Below are 22,963 nucleotides of genomic sequence, written 5' to 3' on the forward strand. Positions count from 1 at the left end.
TCCAAAATGATGTTAAAGTCCTGGATGGGAGCATATATGAAGAGTGCAGACAGGACACCTGAACACACATCAGGCCATAGCACTCACCTACACCTATATCATTACACTTGTTTACACTCCAATGATCTTCTTAAACACATATCTGAAATAAAATGAAAACACTAATCCAGATTACAATATTGTGAATGTCAGGTTGTAAATTAGCTCAGAAGAACTTCACACTAGTAGAAATACAGCTATGCACTGGGCTTTATTCTTAGATTCATTCAGAGAAGTACCTAATTATGACTATTGTTTGTGAAATAGGACATTTGAGTTTGCTGTGTTTTTTTAATATAATTTAAATTTATCAGGAATCAGAGTCGGCACATGTTTATCGGCTCCCACTCTGACTCCAGGTACCCAAAATTGTCTCGCACTCCTCGAATCCAACTCTGACTCCACAGCCCTGTGTATAAAACACTTTAATTTGATGTTAACTCCTTAAAATGAACTGCAAGGCTTTGATATAACAAAAGACATTCCCAAGTGTTAAACTAACTAGTAAAAAAAATTAATTGTTATAATACACGTGGTTTTTCCTTATCAATCTTGTGTTGGTGTAACATTAGTCACACATATCAGGTGAAAGTGCTTTAAAATACAGCAAATCCAACAGCTGGCACAGACTGTGGTTTGTAAATGTCATGATTGCATAGCACTTTGGCCTCAGAAAAGCTGATTAGAAGAAAAAACCTAGATGTAGGTGAGAGGCTACTAAATGATAACAATTATAAATATCAGGACACAAAAAGATGCTGTACAATGGAAGCCATTGTTAGTCATATTTAGTAGAGAACAAATAGGTAAATCAGATCATTACACCCGCACAATAAAATGGTACTAAACCAAATGATAATATTTGTAAGTTAAATACAAATATAAACAAGTTGGGTAAATAGCAAAACCCCAAAATATACAACACATTTTAGCTATCAAGGTCTATTATACACTGCCGCTCAAACTCACACCTTAGAAAAGGAGTATGCGACTCCTATCACTGGGAACAAATATAAGTACACAAGTGGCATAAATATCCAGTAGAATAAAAATAGAGAAAAACACACATTTGGAATAAATAAGTATTGTGGAAATCCATCATTTTTTGAATAGCTAGAAAAAAGATTTAAAAAGAATCAGCATTATCACTAGTCCAAGCTAGATGTAAGCATATGGATACAATGGGGCTGATTTAATAAAGCTCTCCAAGGCTGGAGAGGATACACTTTCATCAGTGAAACTGGGTGATCCAGCAAACCTGTAATGGATCTAGTCCAGGATTGAAAACATTTGCTAACAGCTTTAAAATAGAATGCTTTAATAAATCAGACCCAAAAAGTTAGGAGCTGACTACAAAAAACTGCACTGGCTGACAACATGAAAAATTATGTATAAAAAACAAAACAAAACACAATGTACTAACAAGTAGTTATTAACACATCGCAATAAACAACCCAAGGTGGAAAATTCCTAGGACATGTTAATCATTAAATACTAGTTGACACTGAATATTACTAATAGCACTGATTATCCATCCAGTTTGGTTATCTTCACTGAACTCTTCTTCTGAACACTATTAACAGCTAGTTATAACTTGTTACAAATCATCAGAAACCAATCTGATTTTGGTAATCTCCATAATTGTTGTTTTTTTTATAGCAGCCAGAATAAATGCTGAAACAGTGCCATTTATCTGGAAAGAGATCCTGTTTTCTTTTAAGGTGGAAATTTATGTTGCTGGCATAGTCAAGAAATTACCTGTGAACCAACACTCAACTAAGAACCTTATACTATCTGTGACACATGGTGGTGGGAGTGTTCTGGTTTGGGCCATTATTGTGGGAACAATGAATTCTTAACTATAAATGCCAAGACATCTGTCTGTGAACTAAATCTCAATAGACAGTGGGTCATGCAGCAAGACAACAATCCTAAACACACAAGTTGTTTTACCCAATAATGGTTAAAGAAGACAAAAAATGAATGCTCTAGAATGGCCATGTCAAAGTCCCGAATCCAACTGAAATGTGGAAAGCTGTTCTACATGGAGTAATGTGTTGAGTCAATGTGCAGCAATGATAAACTGGTATTGCAAACATTTAGTTAAAGTTATTGATGCACAAAGGTGTCACACCAAATACTGAGAACACAATTCACCTACTTTTGCCACACATGTTATTGAATAATTTTTTTCAATGAATCGATGACCAATGTAACAAGTTTTGTTTTATTTGTTTAACTAGTTTTTTTATTCATCTTTTGTTTGAAAATCAGATGTTTTAGGTCACATTCATAAAAAATGTGGACTGAAAAAACATAAGTGAAAATAAATCCCATTGGATGCAGTAAGAAAAAATATGAATCAAATATTTACTCATGATTAGCATATTTTACTATTGAATGCAAAGTGAAAAATGTTTAAACTTTGGGTAAAAGTAGGGTGAATCTTGTGTGAAAATATTTATAATAAACAGATCCTATATTACATGACAATAACAGCCTATTTACTTTGCTCTGCTTTGTCTAAATGTTATTCGTTAAAAATGGTCTTGCCAATGCCCTTAATATGCTGAAAATTGCATGATAATTTAATTGAAATAAATTATTTTCCTTCCTCTTTACATCAGCTTTGTAGTGGTATTGAAACAGATATCCTAATTCTACCAAACCTTACAGCTATGGCTGTACTTCCGGCTCACTGCCAACATCACTACTGCACATACATTAGATATTAGCACTGGTGTCCTCTCTCTGCCTCCCTTTTCCACTCGGCCATTTACAAAATACGTTGGTATAGGCAGCTACATGTGAATGGCCAAGTAGAGAGATGCGGCAAAGACACAACAGCGGTGTCAGGATCTAAAGCTACATACACATTTCTGTTGCTAAAAATTATTGTTTCTCTTCTTTTGTGATTGTTTCCTGTAAACCTAGAATGAACTAGTGCTGTAAACTTGAGGGGAGGGAGAAAGACAAACTGGAGACAACCTGCTGTGTCCTTCCCCATTGGAAAACACAGCGGTTGTACCTAGGCAGTCTTTTAGTGGTCTGTAACTGTAGATTGTTTAACGACATTGGAGGATTGCTGTGCACTGACTAGCTATCGCAAACAATTGTGTTAGGCGACAATTATACAATGTGTAGCAGCAGATGTACAGCAGCAATAGAGTCATATATATCCAGTAGGGCATTTTTCTGCAGTTCTTCATTCAGTCCAACAGTTTCCCCTTCAACTACATGACTAAAATTTCATTCTTTATTGTTTAATGTATTAAAATGTAGAATTTCCATTTAGTAATCTCACATTGGCAGAATAAAAAACAGAGAATAATATTCTAGTGATATTAGACAATATGTCAATGATACCCTTGTGTATGAATGATACCCTTGTAAATAAGGCTTGTTTATGCCAACCAGCTTTTAATAACTGTTGTAAATGGAGCAAAGGGCAGGCATAATAAAAAATAAAGCAGAGTAAAGATAAATGTCTTGGCACTAGAAGCACAACTGTAACTAGTTCTTATGGGAACACAAGTGGCATTCCTTTCAGATTTGGCAGGGACCGCTTGGGCAGGCATAATAAAAAATAAAGCAGAGTAAAGATAAATGTCTTGGCACTAGAAGCACAACTGTAACTAGTTCTTATGGGAACACAAGTGGCATTCCTTTCAGATTTGGCAGGGACCGCTTCATTTCTTCTATCATCATTTCTACTTGGTATATATGTACGTTCATCATCTGCAGTTCCTGCCTGTACAACATTTAATATTTTTGTGCTTAAGAAAAAAAAAGATAATAATAATAATTCTAGGCACCACTAACAGAATGGACCTTACCTTTCCTAAATCCCTTACTAGAGCGCTGTTTAACCAACTTGACATGCCCACTCCCAGTTGATTTATTGGATCTGATTTAATAAAGCTCTCCCAGGCTGAAGAGGATACACTTTCATTGGTGAAGCTGGGTGATCCAGCAAATCTGGAATGGACTTTTTAAAAGTCATTTACTGTTTGTTAACAAATGTTAATGGACCAGATCCTATCCAGGTTTACTGGATCACCCAGGCTTCACTGAATAAAGTGTATCCTTTCCAGTCTTGGGGAGCTTTAATAAATCAGACCCAATATATCTTCTTGCATTACAATCACATGATTTTGAAAAGCCCCATTTTGTCTTTCAATTTTTGCAATCAAAACTCATTAGGAGAATGACCACAACTGCATCCTCAATATTAAAGATGAGCTCTTCCACAACACTTGGGATCTGTGGGTTAAATTTGTGGATTAAGCTGCCATTGTTTTAATTCGGAAAGGGAGGGATCCCCATTCTACTTTTTATACTGTTAGCAGCCTGAGGTCTCTCCCTCTTCTCCTCTTTTACCTTATTTCTTTTTTTCCTGTTAGCTCTCTATTTCAAAAAAGAGAACACAAAATGACAACCCTTTCCCCCAGGGCCTTTACCTAACACATAAGATGTTTCCTACATTTTGGTAATATAGCATTGTACCTCCTGTGCCAACAGACACAAATACAAAAGCTGAGGTTTATGATATTATTAAAAAAAACAGAAGAGCGCAACACAGCGAGAGGGAGTTAAAGAGAAAGTTTTAGGTTTGCCCTGGAAAGTTGACATTTCAGTAAATGGGAGATATAAAAGGTTGCCTGTACACTAAAATGTTCAGCATATCAGCACAGTATGAGCTAGAAATGAGCAGACGCTGCTCTCTTATATCTGACAAATGTAGTATGCTGAGCTGTGAGAGCAGTAGCAGGTTGGTCCCCGTTTTCCCTTTTTAAATCACATTTCCTGCCATTTCCTTATACCAGAGAAGAGCAGAGACTGTTGACTCCTCCTTCTGGCCTCCAAGGGTAGATATTTTTCAGGCCCTGTAGTAAAGTTGCAGAGGGACCTTTGACCGCAACATCACTGCTGTGTCCTGTAATGCTTTAGGGATCACAAAATGAAACCATGGGGAGTGGCAGGTGACACAGATGTTGAATCAGAAAAACACTGACAGATTTTTGAAGTGTTTGCAGTTTGCAGATCTGGAATGGATGGGAGGCTGGAAATGTTGCTGTAGAGTATATGGTATGTGCTCCTGCAAGGAGCAGCCCTTTCAATTCTTTACAGACTTATTATGTCTCTATGCGGCTCCCAACCTTAAGCCCTAAAGCTACGTACACACGTCAGATTTTTATCGCCCGATAATCGGCATCGGCCAATTATCGGGCGAAAATCTGCCGTGTGTACAGTCGGTGTCGTCCATCGTCCGGACGACCGACCTGCCGGATCCACGGACGATGGACGACAGTCGATCGTAATGAAAGTGAAGGGAAGAGCGCGCAGCAGGGTGCCGCTCCGTCGCTCTCCCCCTCCCCTCTCCATAGAGCATGAACGGTGCTGTATGTACAGCACCGTTCATGCATCGTGCACTCCCTTGTCGTTGGAAAGGATCGTGAAAGATCCTTTCCAACGACAAAAATTGGCAGTGTGTACGCAGCTTAACACTGAAGTGGATTATTCACTAAAATTGAAGGTCTGAACAATCTGGGCCCTGAAAAGAAAACAGTCAGAATTATGCTTACCTTACATCTATCTTTGGCACATAGGTGAAGATGGCATCACCATCCTTCCAGGATTCCTGTAGAATACAGAAAGCTGAAATCATAAGAGAAGACTGTAGTGTCCTCTTCACAGGAATTTGGGAGAAAGGACTGCACTGATGTGATTTCATCCACATCAGTGCAGGGAGGGAGGGAGCTGTAAGGAATGAATATTCCCAACTTTTTTCTTTTCAGGTGCATTTCAAACATACTAATAATGTGTGATTTTGCACACATAGTGAAAATGAATCTTTAAGTTTAGTGAAAAGTCTATTTTACCAATTAGGAAATATGGTATTGTGACCCTCCTGCTTCCAGACTGTAAATTGGAAAACGAAATGGCAGCAATATACTAATAAGTCATCAACTCTGTTCACTCTATTCCAACAGTCCGCACAATATTGCTAGCCAGAGAGCTCAGCTTTCAGAGTGGCAGTGGGTACCACATGGTGAAAACAGGAGCTCAACAGTGGAGTGATCTCCTATCTCCACTGTTTTCCATCCTCAATCCCCCTGCAGAGGTCCCAGGTTTACAGTGCTGCAGTTTGCTCTCTAGAAGAGTCAAGTCTCAAGGTCAGGTTTACATGGGACAATTTTCCTTTATGTTTTTTGATCTGATAAAGTGATTGGATCTGAAGGTAAATCAGAAACTGACTGATCATAGCCCATCCATTTTGGGTTCCTGAACTGACTTATTGGTAAATATCAATCAAATCAATACAAATTATATTGAGTCAAATTTTAACCAATCCTTTTTAGGTGAGTGCATCACCCAGCATATTCTGGCCTGTGAGTTTTTTACTTACCCCAGCTAGGTTAAGAACGGGTCCAAATAAGAACCTTCCATACCTATAACTATTGTAACTTTTATCACATTATTGGTTAGTTGATAAGTTTTCCATCCACAGCTTAAGGAACCCCTGATACCTGGATGAACCCAATGGTTCCACAGAAGCCTGGTAGAGAATGATAAAGAATGGCTGCTTTAGTGGGTGGCTTCGCAACTCTACTGAATATAGATTAGCACAAAAATGGGAAAAGAAAAGAATGATGACAGAATTTTGGGAAAACAAGATAAACTGGAATGCTTCTACAATCACTCATTGCCCTTTAATGTGGTCAGTGTATCTGCAGCCATCCGCAGACTGCCAGATTGGGAAGCTGTCATCAACCTTCTCTACGCACCCAATGAGCACCATACCCTTGATAGTCTGATTTTAATAGCAAACATTTGACAGAAGATTTTGTTAGTACGTTGTCTCCATTTGTTTGGTTGTTTTGGATATTCAACTTGAACGTTGCCTGAGTATGTATGGCCAACATCAGGAAAATTAGGAAGGCCATCAATGAGTGAATGATTAAAATCTGACAGTCCTCGTTACTGGGGCATTAAAAGATCCGTATGAAATGTCTATAATTATGAAAGGTTGCATACACCTTGCTGTATTTTGTATGGCACAAGTGTTCATGCATTGTTTTATTAAATAACATGTCCATAAACATATTTTATGCATGGAGGAGCACTAAGAGCTCATCATAACTAAATGGGCTGTCATGAAGCCACATGATTGAGAGGATAACGTAAACAGTGTGTGAACATCTTATCAATAGCGGTGTATGGAGTTCAATTGACAATCGGATCTCACCAAACTCTAATATACAGTCAGGTATTGGTAGAGGAGATTATTCACCTGTCCACTCACACCCAGGAACAGCCCTCTCCTCCTCCAGGGTGTATGTGTATTTCACTTACCTCTGTGATAATAGTGGAGTGGTAGGTGTCCCTGTCATACTCCCATCCATCCAGGCACTTCTCTTTCTTTATTTCACTCAGGTTCACCTGTAGTCCAGGTAGGAGACCCAGATCAGAGTAGTTCCTCAGGGTTTCCAGCTTGTACCTCCAGCACCTGCTCTGTATCAGAGCCCCATCCTTCTCCTCCCAGGGGATGCTGAAATTCCTCCATGCCAGGCTCAGGTTGGCACTGTCCGGTACACGGCACCGGTGTTCGGGGGTGGCAGCCAGAAAGACAGCGGAGAGCCCGGTGAAGCCATTGGGGATGATGCTGGCACTGAGCAGAAAGAAAGTAGTCAGCTGAAAGGGACCCCACTCTCCCATGAAAGAGGTCGCCTCATCGTAATCGCGCATGACTGCTGGTGGGGAGAGGCGGGAGCGGAAGAGGACGAGTCCGGCTGTATCTCAGTGCGGGGATACCAACAGCAACCAGCACAGAGGTTACAGATCGCCCATTCAGAGACCGCAGTGTGAGTACACAGGCCTCACATGGGCTGTAGTCAGGAGGAGGGGAGGGAATACAGGGCGGCCTGTGTTTTGTGTGCACATTTATACACACCTCCTTGTGTGTCAGATACATAACTACAGGAGGCCTTCTCTGTGACATTGCCTCTCCTTCTACAGGGGACACTGTGATACTGTATTTCTTTCCACAGAACACATTTACATTGCTCTGTGACATGAGGAGACAGCCACTCTGCTCGGTGACATTGTCCACAGGGGACACCCTGCTTTGTGACATTTCAGCTCCTTCCAAAATGGACACCCTGCTTTGTGACATTTCTTCCCCTTCCATAGGGGACACCCTGCTTTGTGACATTTCATCTCTTTCCATAGGGGACACCCTGCTTTGTGACATTTCCTCTCCTTCCATAGGAAACACGCTGCACTGTAGCCTTGCCTTCTTCCACAGGCCACTCAGACACCCTGTAAAAAATGAGGGAGCAGCTGACAGTTGTTTTTTCCTCGAAAAAGTGGGCACCTGTCCTATTCATTGTGTTACTCCCTGTGTTAGGCCTATTAATTGGGGTTGTACACTCTGCTGCCAGCACTCAGGGTTCACAATATTGCCCATTTCAGCGTTGCAACGTCCACAATGTCCCTTCACACCCAATGGTGCTGAGTCCTTGACCATCTTTAATAATCAGATTGTAATGACAAATCTCTAGAAAGGGTCAGTGTACAGAATCACAAAATCATATTGACAGGCGGGCTAAACAGGCAGGAACTTTTGTGAAGAACTTTTTTTGCGCTTCTAGAGTTCCACAACAACCTCTCTGTGTACCTCTCTCATAGTCAGGGACCTTCACTAGCGCTAATATTTCATTTTTCAACCCGTGTCACAAAGTGTGGGGAATAAACAGACTGTATTCTTTGCTGGATTGAATTGGCTGCAGCTTTTTAAACATTTGTCATACAAATCACAAAATTTTACTAAAAGAAGCTTAGCCACTTTGACTCAAGCTCCAAATTATACTACTAAATACTCTACCAGCCAACAAGCAAAACTGTAACCTACCCTAACCATCACCAAATAAATAGCTGTCTATAAAATTAAAGATATCCAAACTAACATGAGACAAATGTAGTCCAATCTATACAGTCCTGACAGGCCACCTTCTAAGTCTACATAATAGTATGATAAACATGACAAAGAGAACAACCATTTTGACAAGCAATGGTTCAATTTCTTACTAATCTTTACAAAATAGAAATAGGTAGGGAATTCCAACCACAACAAATGTGGAACAATTTCAAAGAAAACAACATGCATGTTAGGAAATACTATTCTCAGTTAATAAAGGTAATTTAGAATTTAAAAGAATAAAGTTATTGCCTAAATTAACCAGTATCATAGAATGTGCTGGCCAAAGCTACAATAGGAGAAGACTATGCCCAACACATTCATCTTGAAACCTTGGGATCAAGCCCTAAACCTTAGATGCAAACTGTTCTGTTTGTCCAATAATGAATAAAAAAATGACCCACAATCCCCGTAACAAGTCATTTCTAAAATAGGATGAATATATGTCTTAAAACAAGAAGATTTCCATACCCCAATATTACATAGTTTATCTCAGTGGTGCCAAACCTAGGCCCGCGGGTCGAGCTGTCAGATCCGGCCCTCCCCTCATTCCCTCTCTGCTAGTTGTCTTGCCGGGGATGGGGCGCACACATCTCCTATGTTTCTTTATGAGATTTTGCTACCAGGAGAGGGAGCTGCTCCCAGCCCACCATGTACTGTGAGATAATCGTGCAGCAGCATAAGTGCTGTGTCTATGTTCCGCTGTCTTTATCCCCATGTATAAATCCTCAAATCTCCTTCACTGATTGTCATAGAAATGTGAAATTTTCAGGGTATACAGGGGACCCTAGGAGCTACTACTAAACCAAATTGAAGTAACAAGTTGCCAGATACAGGGTCACAAGCATAAAATCATAACAATCGGATATTTTCACATTAGGTGATGCTATTTCAAGACCAGGGCCCCCAAATTGAGTTTGCAAATCGGGGACCCCCTGGGGGCCACTGTCATGGCAACGAACATTAGGATACTGCCAATTGTCTGTGCGCTGTGGTACCCCTTAAAGTTCACAAAACTTCAAGGCTGCATTCAGGTTGGCTGTAAGGCAGTTACCCCTTCCTCGTGCCATAGAACCCTTACTCGGGGCAGACGCTCAGTACTGCTCACTGCTACCTGCAGTCAAATCCACAGACACTGCGGTGCGAGAGACTGACAAGCTGCCTGTTACACATAGCTAGACACTTACATTCTGTGAACATCAATTTTTCAGGAACAGAGTAATTTTGGCAACTGGAAATGTTGAAGCCAATAGGAAACTCCTTATGCACGATATAATGTTCTTTAACATTATCCATCTTACTAAATCCAATTGATCTGTTTTACTACACCTTATAAAGATCCTAAGAAAACCTGCACTAATGACCAGGTCACCAAACATCTGGCCAGATCCACATTTATTACTCTGGAGAACTCTCGTTCAGTGGTTTGTCTTTGGAAAGGATTGTGAAAGATCCTTTCCAATGACAATTATTGAATGTGTGTACGGAGCCTAAGAACCAGAGCAGTTGAACAACCAGGATGGTTACAAAGGAAGGCAATTCAAAGCAAACACAACCTGACTATTAGTTTGGCATTAAAACTCTACAGCCATTGGCCCGCACACTAGTTAGTCTTCTATATAGTGGAAAAAAAGGACCCTGCGGCATCAGTGGAAATCTTTAGCTAATTAAATAATTAATAATAAATTCTTCTTGACATGCAAATCTACCATTTTACTTAAAAATCAATACTGCAATATGAAGTCAGGAGTCAAAATAACCGTAATTATTCTACCCATATGTGTATTAAAGATAAAATAAAAAAAAAAACTGCACGATTCTAAGTATAGCCTTATGTTTGCTCAGTGAATAAAGAACTAGTAATTTCAGTTACTCCACCTCTTCACAAGAAAACAGGAATTTATTTTTCCTGTATCTACGTTTAAGCCAAGAAATTCCAAGCAAGCAGGAGGCAGTAATTTATTGGCCATGGAAGGAACACCAAACTTAGTACACATAGCAAAAAATACAGAACAAAGTTGTAAATAATTTTGAGAGAAACTGGATCCATATTAATGTAAAAAATGTAATACTCAAAACATTCTACTCTAACTACCCAGTCAATAAAGGAGGAGAAAATCACAAAATAGTGACAGGAAACAAGGAGCAACCCATAGGAAGCAATTTATTAAAAAAAGAAATCACCATCAAAATGTAAACATAAAGATGCAAACACAGAAGTGTAAATGGGCAACATTTAAATTATTTAAATTAAATTATTTCTGGAGCATTGTTATCATTATGTGACCCACCAGGAAATGATAAAATGATGTATAAACAGTATGCATTAGGCTGTTTCACACATGCATGTACCCTACAATTCTGTAAAATTGTTATCGAAGAGGGACCTGCCACCCTAGCTGCATCCATTCACCTAAAAATCCTATTAACAACATTGTTCTGAACAACATTATTGAACAACAATGTTTAAACCCCTAACTGAAGCTAGACTTTCCACATACAACCAGAGCCTTTAAACAGGGGGTAAGAGCAACCCAAACTTAAAACCTTCAGTTAATAGAATAACTTTCCTGTGGTCTAGATAAACTCCCAGCCATAGAAGCATTTTTCTTACAATTCTTACAGCTTTAGTGACCATTTAAGAAAAAGCCCAAAATGAGCAAAATCAATTGAATTGGTCAAGAATCATCTGACGTGTGTATGTAGCTTAACCGTTTCCTCAGCTCCATTATCTGACTCAGACCAAGAAGTTGCTTGACTATCTTTCTTCAACTGTGATTACTAGTGATTCTGACCTTCTCTTTTTAATAGGTTTCATGGAACCTGTGCAAGGCATGGGGAAACCTTTTACCCTGCAAGTACAATAGGGATAAAGTTCTTCATACTGTTAAGTTCCTGTATTATAAAAACAGGAAGGGGTGAAGCAGCTACTGTGATACTCCCTGCTTGTATAATCCCATGCAGGAAGGATTTGCATTTGCTTTTGCACCCCCTCCACGCTATTAATTGTTCAGTTAAACCAGTTTTGTATTGCATCTAATATTAAAGGATTTGGGGTTTATAATGGGTAAAAAGTGTCTCTGGTTACTTGATAATTTCTCTATGAAATCTATAATCAGCAGCCAAATGAAAAGGGCAATTATTCTCAAAATAGAATAAAATGTTTCTTGAGCGTTGATGAATAGTTTGTTCCAATATTGGTTGGAGAGGTTGTACACTAATTCTCAGGCAAGCATTTAGGTGGTTCTAGGAAACTGTGTTAAACAGAAAATGGAATATTTGATCACCTCAAAAAACCTACTCTGCCACTGAAATATATTGATTAAGCAGTTGTGTTACATGTTCTACAATTTATCCATTTCTAAAAAAAAGTGAGATAGATCACAAGGTTAATGATTCACAACCAATATCTTAAAATCATACTTACAAATATCATACTATAACACTGTCTGAAGCAGAGTGACTGAATTATGAAACCTCTGTAAAGTGCAGACACTTATGCATGACAGTACTCCTCATGGCAGTGCATTTTACGTTTTATACTCTTCTTAAGGGCAGCCTATCCCATGGTTAGGTATCAATATCCTAGACTAGGGGTGCCCAACCTTTTTTCATCTGGGAACTGCTGTTGACACTGGGATAAAACTCGCGGGTCACAATGCAAACAAACAATTAAAGATGTATGTTTAAAACTAGACATTTTTTTTAATTTAAAAAAAAATTAAATTGAAATTTTTCTACTCAAAAAGAAGCAACATGGACAACATGTTTAACCAATAACCCTATGTGCCATATCCCACTCAGAACAAATGCAAAAGGTAAGTAATAAAGGGACTTTAAAGGCACTGGTCAAATAGTATCGCACAAATATAAATTAAAACATAAGTTTATTGAAATTTACAATATAAAAAACTTCTGATAAAAAACATTACATAGATTTTAGTGTTGCAGGTAAATCTGGAGTATTTCAATCCACTAGTTGAAATCACAACATGGGCAAGAGGAGGAACTTTTCTGTATAAAAAGAGTTGTATTAGAACATTTCTTAACTGAGTGTAATTGACTAAGATCATTATCAACACCAATTGTGGTTGGGCCTCCACTTAAACACCTGTAGGGAGTGATCCCTAATCATTAATTGAGTTTAAGATATACAATTCACATATGAAGAGCCATTTAATGGTTAAACTGATTCTTGCTACAGATATCCATCACCATTTTAGAAGTCACTGTGTGTAAAGGTTGACATATGTAGAAAAAAGTTACACCATTCCTTCCCAGGCTCTAGATTTAGATATTATATTCACAAAATTAATACAACAAAAATAAGTTTACTTTATTACTCACAATAGTCATATGATTAATGATTTGTATTTGTATAGCCTGGTAGATCTGGAAGGAAAGCAATACTTAGTATACAACTCCCCTTCTCCCCAGAATGATCCCTAACAAGATGATCGAAAAAGGTTACGCTATCTCACCTCACAAAAAACACAGTTTTTACTTCACTCCTCAGCATCCTAGTCCATATTATGGCTTTAGAGACAGAACCGCAGATCCCACGTTCCTACCATCATGTATTGTCCCATATAAATGCTTCTAAATCAAGAGCGGCGTCCCTCTTGCAGTGAGGAGCCACTCCCACTTCCGCAGCTCATCTTCCTATAAGGCAAGTCATCTAGGGTGTATGTGCTTCCACATTGGAATGAGCAAAGCACCTCTGAAGTAACTGATAGGGGCATAGGTGTGGGCGGGCAAATCCTCGCAAACCAACCACCTCCCTCACCTCCTCGTACGGACATGCAACCATCCGATAGCCAACGATTGCATGCCCCGACGCAGGTGAGGCCACCAGGGACGCAGACACCCCTCCCCAGGGGGAGTGGCCCCGGCTTCTATCATCCCAAGGGAATCTTCATTTAATTAAATTACAATTAAAAAAAATTGAAGGGAGATGGGGACCTCATTTCTCTACTTCAGTGTTTTTCAACCTTTTTTGAGCCACGGCACATTTTTTACATTGAAAAAATCCTGAGGCACACCACAAACCAAAAATGTTACAAAATGACACTGAGTAGCTTAATACAGTATATATAATAACAATATAGTTTGTCAGTTTATTTATACTCACAACCTGGGCCTGTTTAAAAGACTTGGATCAGGGGTGCCCACACTTTTTTGGCTTGCGAGCTACTTTTAAAGTGACCAAGTGAAAATGATCTACCAACAATAAAAATGCTAAACATATATTTATTTATATATATATATATATATATATATATATATATATATATATATATATATATATATATATATATATATATATACTGAGTATACTTTCTATTTAAAATATATATTGTTTACCTTGCATACCAGGATGAACATGTATGGCACAATACAATTCTTTATTAATTTTTTTTTTACTTTAGTTCAACTTTAAAATGATCCTTTGCAGATTAAAGTTCACTTTAAAATTAAAAAACAAATGAACATATGCAAACTCCTGGCTCAAATATTTTGGAGTAGAGGTCAGGTTGTAAAGATTTCTCAAATATGTGCCACATCCAAACAAGATATCTTAGATTTATAAGTATCACAAACAAAACATGGGACTTTTTAGGCACAAAGTTTAAAATAAATGAAAATATAACTTTTATTTTAGAAAATTGTAAACACAAGTAAAAGGTTAACAATAATTACTACACTATAAAAAAAAACAAAAATATTTTCACATCATGACAAGGTCTCATATAGGTGAGATGAATTAACAGTGTCTAATTTACCATTATTCCATAGTATTAATAAATACTTTCAAACAGGTATGGTTACATACCACTTCTTGGAAAATGTTGACAACACTCTAAGGTGGGTATCTCCTCCAAACAAAAAGAGCACTGACTTGAAGCCAGGCAGCAGAGTGGTATAGGCTAGCAAGCGAGGATTATCTCATAAATCTTATTAGTAAGTCACCTAAAATAGTTTACAGTTTTTAAAGTATTCACATTTAATCTCAAAAGAGGAATAACAGAGCTTGGTAATTATATTACTATTGTCTTTCATCTTGATTAGAATTTTAAGATGTATATGTAAGGAACTTACCCGTCCTGCGAGCCCGCGGCATCCCTGGGGATCCCAGCCGCAGAGGGAGACGCCACTGTAGCAGGCAGCATGGCCGAGGCTGCTGCTCTGCTCGCAGCATGTCCCTCTTTGCAGGCGGAGGGATCCGTCCTGGCCAAACCACTGTTCGGCCAGGCGGCATCCCTTGCATCTCTATGGACGTGGTTACAGAAACTCCTGTTCTCAGCACTCCTTTGGATGTGCAAAGTAGTGCACGTCCTAGGGGTGCTGTGGGAAGAGGTGCGCGCGCTACCATGCGTGCCTCTTGTACCCCACGAGGGCGTGGCACTCGGCTGCCTCGCCGCAGGGGATTCAGTTACTGTCCAATCAAATGGCGCCAGGTGGCGCAAGGTCATTGGTCACTGGCCATTTAAGGAGAACCTGTCCTGTACACCATTGCGCGCTATAAGCCTCTGAACATAGTGTGCTTGGGTGCGTCCCTGTATTGGTTTATGCTAATCCCATTTGTCATTTCCATAGCGACCCGGTCTGAACCGGACTCTTGCCTGAACTCTGCCTGCCCTGACCTCGGATTGTTCCTGACCTGCCTTTGCCTCACCCTCCTGTACTTTGCTTATTTGGACTTAACCCTTGTCGTGTTTTATGACAATATTAAAACGTGATAGAAGGATATCTGGAGTTGGTTGTGGTTTGTGTGCCCAGGCACATTACAGTATATAGGTGCTTTTATAAGCTTGCTGAATATTAACCTAAACATTTTTGAAGAAATGTAAATGGCTGTAATTGATAATGATGACATAAGTAATTTAGTATATTACAAATATGAGGAAAAGTTTTAAAAATATATGTATTCACAACTGGTATACATCGCCAGCTACCTCTTTGGAATGTTACAAAGTAATGACAGCTTATTTATGTAATATTAAAGGTGACTCCTATTGACTATATTTGCCTGTTTCAAAACAGATCATATAATAGAAGCTATATATTAATAGTAACATCAAACACAAGCATATGCAAACTATTAAAGTCTAAATTGGTCTTATTAGCTTACCAGAGAAAGTCAGTGTTTTCAAGTGATGTTACAAGATGTTTACAGAAAGGAACAAATGTTTTCAAGTGTTGTTATAAGTAATCCTCACGTTTGACATGCATCCTCCTCATGTTGCAGCCTAGACCTGTCCCCGCTGTCGGCTTTTAAGAAGCCGGACTAATGGAGTGAGCCTCCACGTGAGGATCCACGCCCACAATGTTGTGATGCAGTGTAGGGCGGGAACATAGGAACATGCCTCTAGTTCTCCCTGCAAAGACGTGCAAGGGAGGAAGGAAGATTCCCCGTTGTTGCCCGCCATCAGAGCAGGAATGGTTACTTTATTACCAGGAGGGATGTTTTTATATTCATTTTAGGGTCTCACATTAGGTATTACTCTTATTATGAGGATTATACTTAATTGACAAGAGGGCAAACTGTTTTTGTATTCATTATTATGGTCTCACATCAGGTATTACTGTTGTTATAAAAAAAGGTTTGTAACTAATAATTTCATTTAAACCTAGAAATCTATTGGCTTTAAGATGATAAATCCATCTTGCCTCTTTCTGAAGAAGCTCCCTATCGGAATCTCCCCCCCTCTTTCTTTTGGGTAGAGTCTAGGCTGCAACACGAGGAGGATGCATGTCAAATGTTATCTGTGTGAGGATTAGTGTTGTTCGAATTCAGGTCTAATCAGGTCAGGTCCTAACGTTTGACCCAAATTTTGTTGGATTCAACGCCCCGAATTCGACCCTCCCACAATGCCTAAGGACCTCCCCCATAATGCCTACGGCCCTCCGATAACAGCAGGGATGCTCCCCTCCATGTTTGTTGTGGCAGGCAGCCGATTGGCTGTCTGTCATTTTTGTATTTCTGTAAAAATAATACAGATGTTTAATTCTGATACCACTTGCAATCCATCAAAATGAACAGAAATTTTTCTGTATTTCTGTAAAAAAATACAGATATTTAATTCAAAACCACTTGCAATCTATCAAAATAAATATAAACATTTTTGTATTTCTTTAAAAATAATACAGATGTTTAATTCTGACACCACTTGCAATCTATCAAAATGAACAGAAAAAAATCTATTTCTATAAAAAAAATTCAGATATTTAATTCTGATACCACTTGCAATCCATCAAAATGAAGAGAAAAATTTCTGTATTTCTGTAAAAAAATACAGATATTTAATTTTGATACCACTTGCTGAAGGGTTAAAATAGCTAAGCTAATTTGAACCATATATTTGTATAAGGAATTGTGTTTCTTCTTGTGTCTACTCAGTTTAATTGTAACCAGATGGCGAAAAATCTAAATTCTTTGAAATACAATGTATGCCTTACAATGTATCAAATAACAATATATATGGCTAAAACTTGAATGGCTGTATGTGAATGATGACAACCCCCTTGTATAATAATGTGTAAATTAAGACCGCCTTGTCAAAAAAAGATCAGAGTATATTCCTAAGACCATACTGTGTGGGTGTGTGTTATTGGGATATCTCTCCAGACGTCTGTCTCTGTGGTGAAGGAGAAGTCAGGATGCATTCGAGGAACTAGAAGTAGAAGCAGATCCTTTCAGCTGGGAGCTCGGGTCCGGGATTAGAGCACACAGAATTCACTGAGTACAGAAAGTCCCTGCCTTGAGGCTTAGGGGAATTCCGATCCTTTCCGAAATTCTCTGTTGCTTCTATCTTGAATCCACTTAGAATAGACTGAAAGGGAAAGTATCTATCTTTAGGGAAGATAGGCTTTAAACTGTGGGCTTTAGGGAAGTCCCAGAATTAAATAGACTAATGGCCAAGTCTATAGAGGAATTCTTTAGGGAAGAATTCAAAAGAGAAATTCTTTAGGGAAGAATTTAAAAGAGGTATTCTTTTGGGAACAATTCAATTATTGTCTGCACCCTGATTTTTCTTGTCAGCCAAATTCTATCGCTTCTTATCTGTCGCTTTCTTATGCTCTCTTTTATGTTGTGATGTTATAAAGTATTAAGTAATTTCATTTTGTTCTGAAGGTAAGCAGCAAATGATACTGTGAAAACTGTACTATCTTTATTGTGTGTGTCCTGTTGAACCATAGGACGCCCCACCACTCTGGCGAGGGGAAACGCGTTAACCTAAAAACTGGTGAACGCAAGTGACGGTTTTAAGGGATACAATGCAATACAAGAAAAGGTCTCTCCACCCCCTTCGTATGTAGGAGAAACATGTAGGGATTATGTAGCTCGGGTCTGTGGGACTGATTACTATTTAGTTATTCCCTGGGTAGATAATATGGACAGAGGGGATGAAGAGTGTAAATCCATTCCCTCAGGAAGGAGCTAATGACACCTTCCATATGGACATGGTTAAGGGGTTATGTTTAGGAGACACTGAAACTTACCCATATTATGGTCCAGACATGAAGTATATGAAGTCCTGCCCCTTCACTACTTGCTGACCTACCACAATCAGTCCAACAAGATAGGATTGTATCGTCTTCAGACCAGAGTGGTCAGGTCGATGATCCAATATCAGAATCGGGGGTGACTGGTGGGGTATCCTCAAGTCATACAATACAAAAGATTGTCTTAGTAAAGGAGACATCCCCCATGGAGACCCGTTCAGGGAGAACCCTCCGAAAATATGCATTTAAAACAGCAAGGAGGGAAGAACAGGCACTGCCAGATGAGGAAAGTGACACTGATGAACAATTCCCCTTTATGACTGTAGGAGACACCTTGTTAAAGAAACCTATTGAAGTAGATGATATTAATAAGATTGTTAAGCACTGCCCTAAACCCTCTTCATCTTCATCTGGGACATACCATTATTTAAAGAGAGCCTGTTAAGGAAGGTGTCTGACACAGGAGGATATGCGTATCATAATAGATGGGATAGTGGGACAAAATTCTCCCTGGGATTGGAGTAAGTGCTCTATAAGCACTATAGAGCCCCCTAATACGCCTGCTGGAAATTAAAAACTAAATACTGAGGCGGGCATAGACACAATGTGGGAAGAAATTAGGCGAGAAATGGAGAGGTGTTTTCAGACTAGGTCCTCGTTGCCTACCGCTGTAGCCTGTGAACAAAAATCAGGAGAGTCTGTTATAGACTTCTGGAAGAGGTTTAATGAAGTTTGGACTCTGGAAGCATGAATGAGTATTCAGGATAATGTGCATTCTATGCTCATTCAGACTTTCCTTACCAATTTAAAGCCACATCTCCAGGTTACTGTTAAGCAAATGATCTCCGAATGACCTAGTCCTAATAAAGATCAATTCCAAACCAAATTAATGGAGAAAGATGCGCCTGGCTGTTTTGAAGTGGCAAGACCCAAAGAAGCCCATTACCAGACTCAGGAAAGGAATTGCCCCCCAAATCAGTCTAACAGGGGAGGTTTACCAGGAAGGGGAAGGAGCAGAGGAAGGGGTAGAGGTTCATATTCTGGAAGAGGGGGTAATAATAGAAACCGTCCTGCAGGTTGCTTTAATTGTGGTAAGACTGACCTGACCACTGGATCAGTCAATGCCTCACCCACTTAGGCAAAATGCCCCAAATGGTACTCAAGCTCAAGGTCCCCAACCATATCCACAAGCTCAGATTAATCTTCCCCAACCACAGCCCCAGAATAATACTCCTCGCTTCCCTGTAGCCTGGGGACAGCAGACATTACAATGAAGATGCCCGAGGGACAGTATCCCGGCATTCACTCTCATCATGAACCACTATAAGGAATCACCACTGATTGTGTTAAACAAAGAGGGACGTCCTCTCCCTTTTCTTGTAGATTCTGGTGCTACTTGTAGCACTTTATGTGAGGATTATTATAGTGGTCCAAGAGAGAATGCTGAGCCCTCTGTGGGAATTAATCAGATACCTACAAGATCTTAGAAAACTCCTCCTCTCTCGATCCAACATCCATACAATCACCAATGTTCACACACCGTTTCAGGATCATTCCAAATTGTCCTGTGAATTTATTAGGGAGAGATTTGTTGGTTCTATTGGGGTTGCAGTTGGGGATTAGTAAGACGGGACACCTACATGTCACATCCTCGGTCATGCCCATCCATGTACCAAACGGTAATTGTTTTTTATATTTGGAATGCCAACCACAGGATCTGCTACTTGATCAGGTTTCTCCTGAGGTTTGGGCAAATACTGACCAAGATCCTGGCCTAATCTCTTTTACACTATATAAGGCAATGCTTAAGCCTGGCACTGCACCTGTTTATATTAAACAATACACACTTTCCCCAGAAAAAGAAAAGGGAATTGTGCCTATGTTGATGGAATTCCTAGGGGCAGGGGTTATTGAGGAAACTACCTCCTCCTATAATACACCTATCAACCCAGTGAGAAAGGCTGACAATACCTTTAGGTTTGTCCAGGATCTTAGAACAGTAAATGCTCAGATCATACCCATAGCCCCTGTGGTTCCAGACGTGCCATCTCCGCTATCAGCCATTCCTGCCCATGCAGAATTTTTCTCTGTTATTGATTTAAAGAATGCATTTTTTTCTCTCCCAGTTGACAAGGAGACACGGCTACTTTTCGCTTTTACATTTAAACATCGCCAGTATACTTGGTGTAGAATGCCTCAGGGTTATGTAGATTTCCCTGTAGTCTACTCTATTGTTCTCCAGACTACACTGCGCCCTTGGACTGCCCCTCATGGTTCTGTCCTTCTACAATATGTGGATGATCTCCTTATATGTAGTTCTACTCGGGAGGCCTGCCAGGCAGACTGTGTTAGTTTATTACTGTGGTTATGTGAATGTGGACATAACGTTTCAAGAAAGAAATTACAATAGTGTACTGAAAGTGTTCATTATTTAGGTTTTGTTCTCAGTAAACGTGAGAGGAAAATCAGCCATGCCAGAAATCCTGCTGTACTGGGTCTGCCCCGCCCACAAACCAAGAAAGACATGTTAACCTTTCTTGGCATGATTGATTACTGCCGCCAATGGATAGCTGATTGTTCCTACTATGACAATATTCTGAGACAAGCCAATAAGACTGATATGTCTGATTGTAATAAATGGTCTGATGAAATGTTACAGGCTTTTAGTCATTTGAAATGTGCAATGGTTTCAAGTCCTGGCCTAGGCCTAGCCGACTATGGCGTGATGTTTCACTTATTTGCCAGGGACAATTGTAAAACCATGGCAGGAGCCCTGGCACAAGAACATGGAGGCAAATTTCGCCCTGTTGCTTTTTTCTCAAAAGTGGTTCCGGTACAGGTTCAGGGCATGCCTGCGTGTCTCAGGAGTTTGGCATGAACACACCTCACCTAGACCTGACTTACAGTCCACACCCATTGAAGGAGCACCTGATATTTTTGTGGATGGATCCTGTTCCTGCCCTAATGACAACACTTATCATGCGGGATACGCTGTGGTTCAACTCCCTGATGTTATTCTAGAATCGAATCCTATACCTTTTCAGTCAGCCCAAGCAGCTGAACTGATTGCCCTCACTAGAGCTGGTTGTCTTTTTGAGGGAAGAGATGTAAATATATACACTGATTCCAAATATGCCTTTGGGGTTGTACATGATCATGGGGTAATCTAGCAGCTATCATTCCATCCTAGTATATGATCTCCTAACCGCCATACAATTACCAAGCAAAATCGCTATTATCCATTGTAAAGCACATACTGGCCTCAAAACGGACATAGCTAAAGGGAATGCCCTAGCTGACAAGGCAGCAAAAGAGGGCGCTATTAGACAGGCAGCAACAGTTCAAATGCCCTCCCTAGTTCCAGAAATTACCCTTACTGACAATTTATTGCTAAGCTTCCAGGATTTGGCTACAAGTAGTGACAAGTTAGAATGGCAGTCAGTAGGTGCAGTACAAGACCCCGATACGGGTCTTATCTGCAAAGAGGGGAAACCATGTATTCCAGTGGCAAGCGCCCCAATTTTAATTGCACAATATCATGGCCTTGGCCATAAGGGAGCACAGGCAACCACTGACCACATTAGGAGAGATTTTTTTTATACCAAGCCTTAGATCAAAGGTACAATCTTATGTTTCACGATGTATTATATGTCTCAGAAACAACCCAAATAACTCAAAGAAGGCCCAACACCAGCATCTGAATTACCCAACTTCACCATTCACTCACTTACAAATTGACTTCACCCATATTCCAAAGACAGGAAGAAAGCAGGAGTATGCCCTTATGGTTGTGGATATGTTCTCTAGATGGTCAGAGGTTTTTCCTACTACCAATGAAACCACACAAATAGTGGTAAAGATTTTGTTACAAGAAATTATCCCCAGATGGGGATGCCCTGTTCAAATTAACTCAGATAATGGCCCAGCTTTTGTGTCCAGGGTATGTAAGGAGCTTTCCAAAGCCTTTAGGATTGACTGGAAGTTCCACCTCCCTTACCACTCTCAGAGTTCTGGGGTAGTAGAAAGGATGAATAGAACAATTAAAGAAAAAATAAGGAAAACTACTGGAGGCATGTTTGCTAATTGGAAAAAGTTTTTGCCTGTAGCCCTAGCAGAAATTACGATGCAGCCTAACAAGAATACTGGCTACTCACCATTTGAGGTCCTAATGGGAAGACCTTTCCCTTTCTGTATTTCTGTAAAAAAAATACAGATATTTCATTCTGATCCTACATGCTATCTTTAAAAAAAGCCAGAAAAACTTTTGTATTTCTGTAAAAAATACAGATACACAAAATTTCTGTATTTGTGTAAAAAAAAATACAGATATCAAAATGAACAGAAAAATTTCAGTATTTCTGTAAAAAAATACAGATATTTCATTCTGATACCACTTGCAATCTATCAAAATGAACGGAAAAATTTCTGTATTTCTGT

General features: G+C 39.5%; 2 protein-coding genes across 4 annotated transcripts in view; one reads left to right on the plus strand and one right to left on the minus strand.

The window, feature by feature from the left end:
- The window catches only part of SLC22A5 (solute carrier family 22 member 5), a 39,749-nt gene extending 31,831 nt beyond the window's left edge, over window positions 1–7,918 (minus strand). The window contains exon 1 of one of the 3 annotated variants that reach the window (XM_072400840.1): window positions 7,396–7,918. In XM_072400840.1, the coding sequence (XP_072256941.1) occupies window positions 7,396–7,788 (393 nt within the window). In that variant the 5' untranslated portion in view covers window positions 7,789–7,918. The remainder of the gene's footprint in view (window positions 1–7,395) is intronic. The other 2 variants (XM_072400839.1, XM_072400841.1) reach the window with 2 other exon arrangements.
- The window catches only part of LOC140323614 (putative nuclease HARBI1), an 84,509-nt gene continuing 69,091 nt past the window's right edge, over window positions 7,546–22,963 (plus strand). The window contains exon 1 of the transcript XR_011919409.1: window positions 7,546–7,904. The gene's annotated coding sequence lies outside the window, so the exon portion shown is untranslated. The remainder of the gene's footprint in view (window positions 7,905–22,963) is intronic.

Source organism: Pyxicephalus adspersus, chromosome 2, assembly GCF_032062135.1.
Source record: "Pyxicephalus adspersus chromosome 2, UCB_Pads_2.0, whole genome shotgun sequence".
Classification (NCBI taxonomy): domain Eukaryota; kingdom Metazoa; phylum Chordata; class Amphibia; order Anura; family Pyxicephalidae; genus Pyxicephalus; species Pyxicephalus adspersus.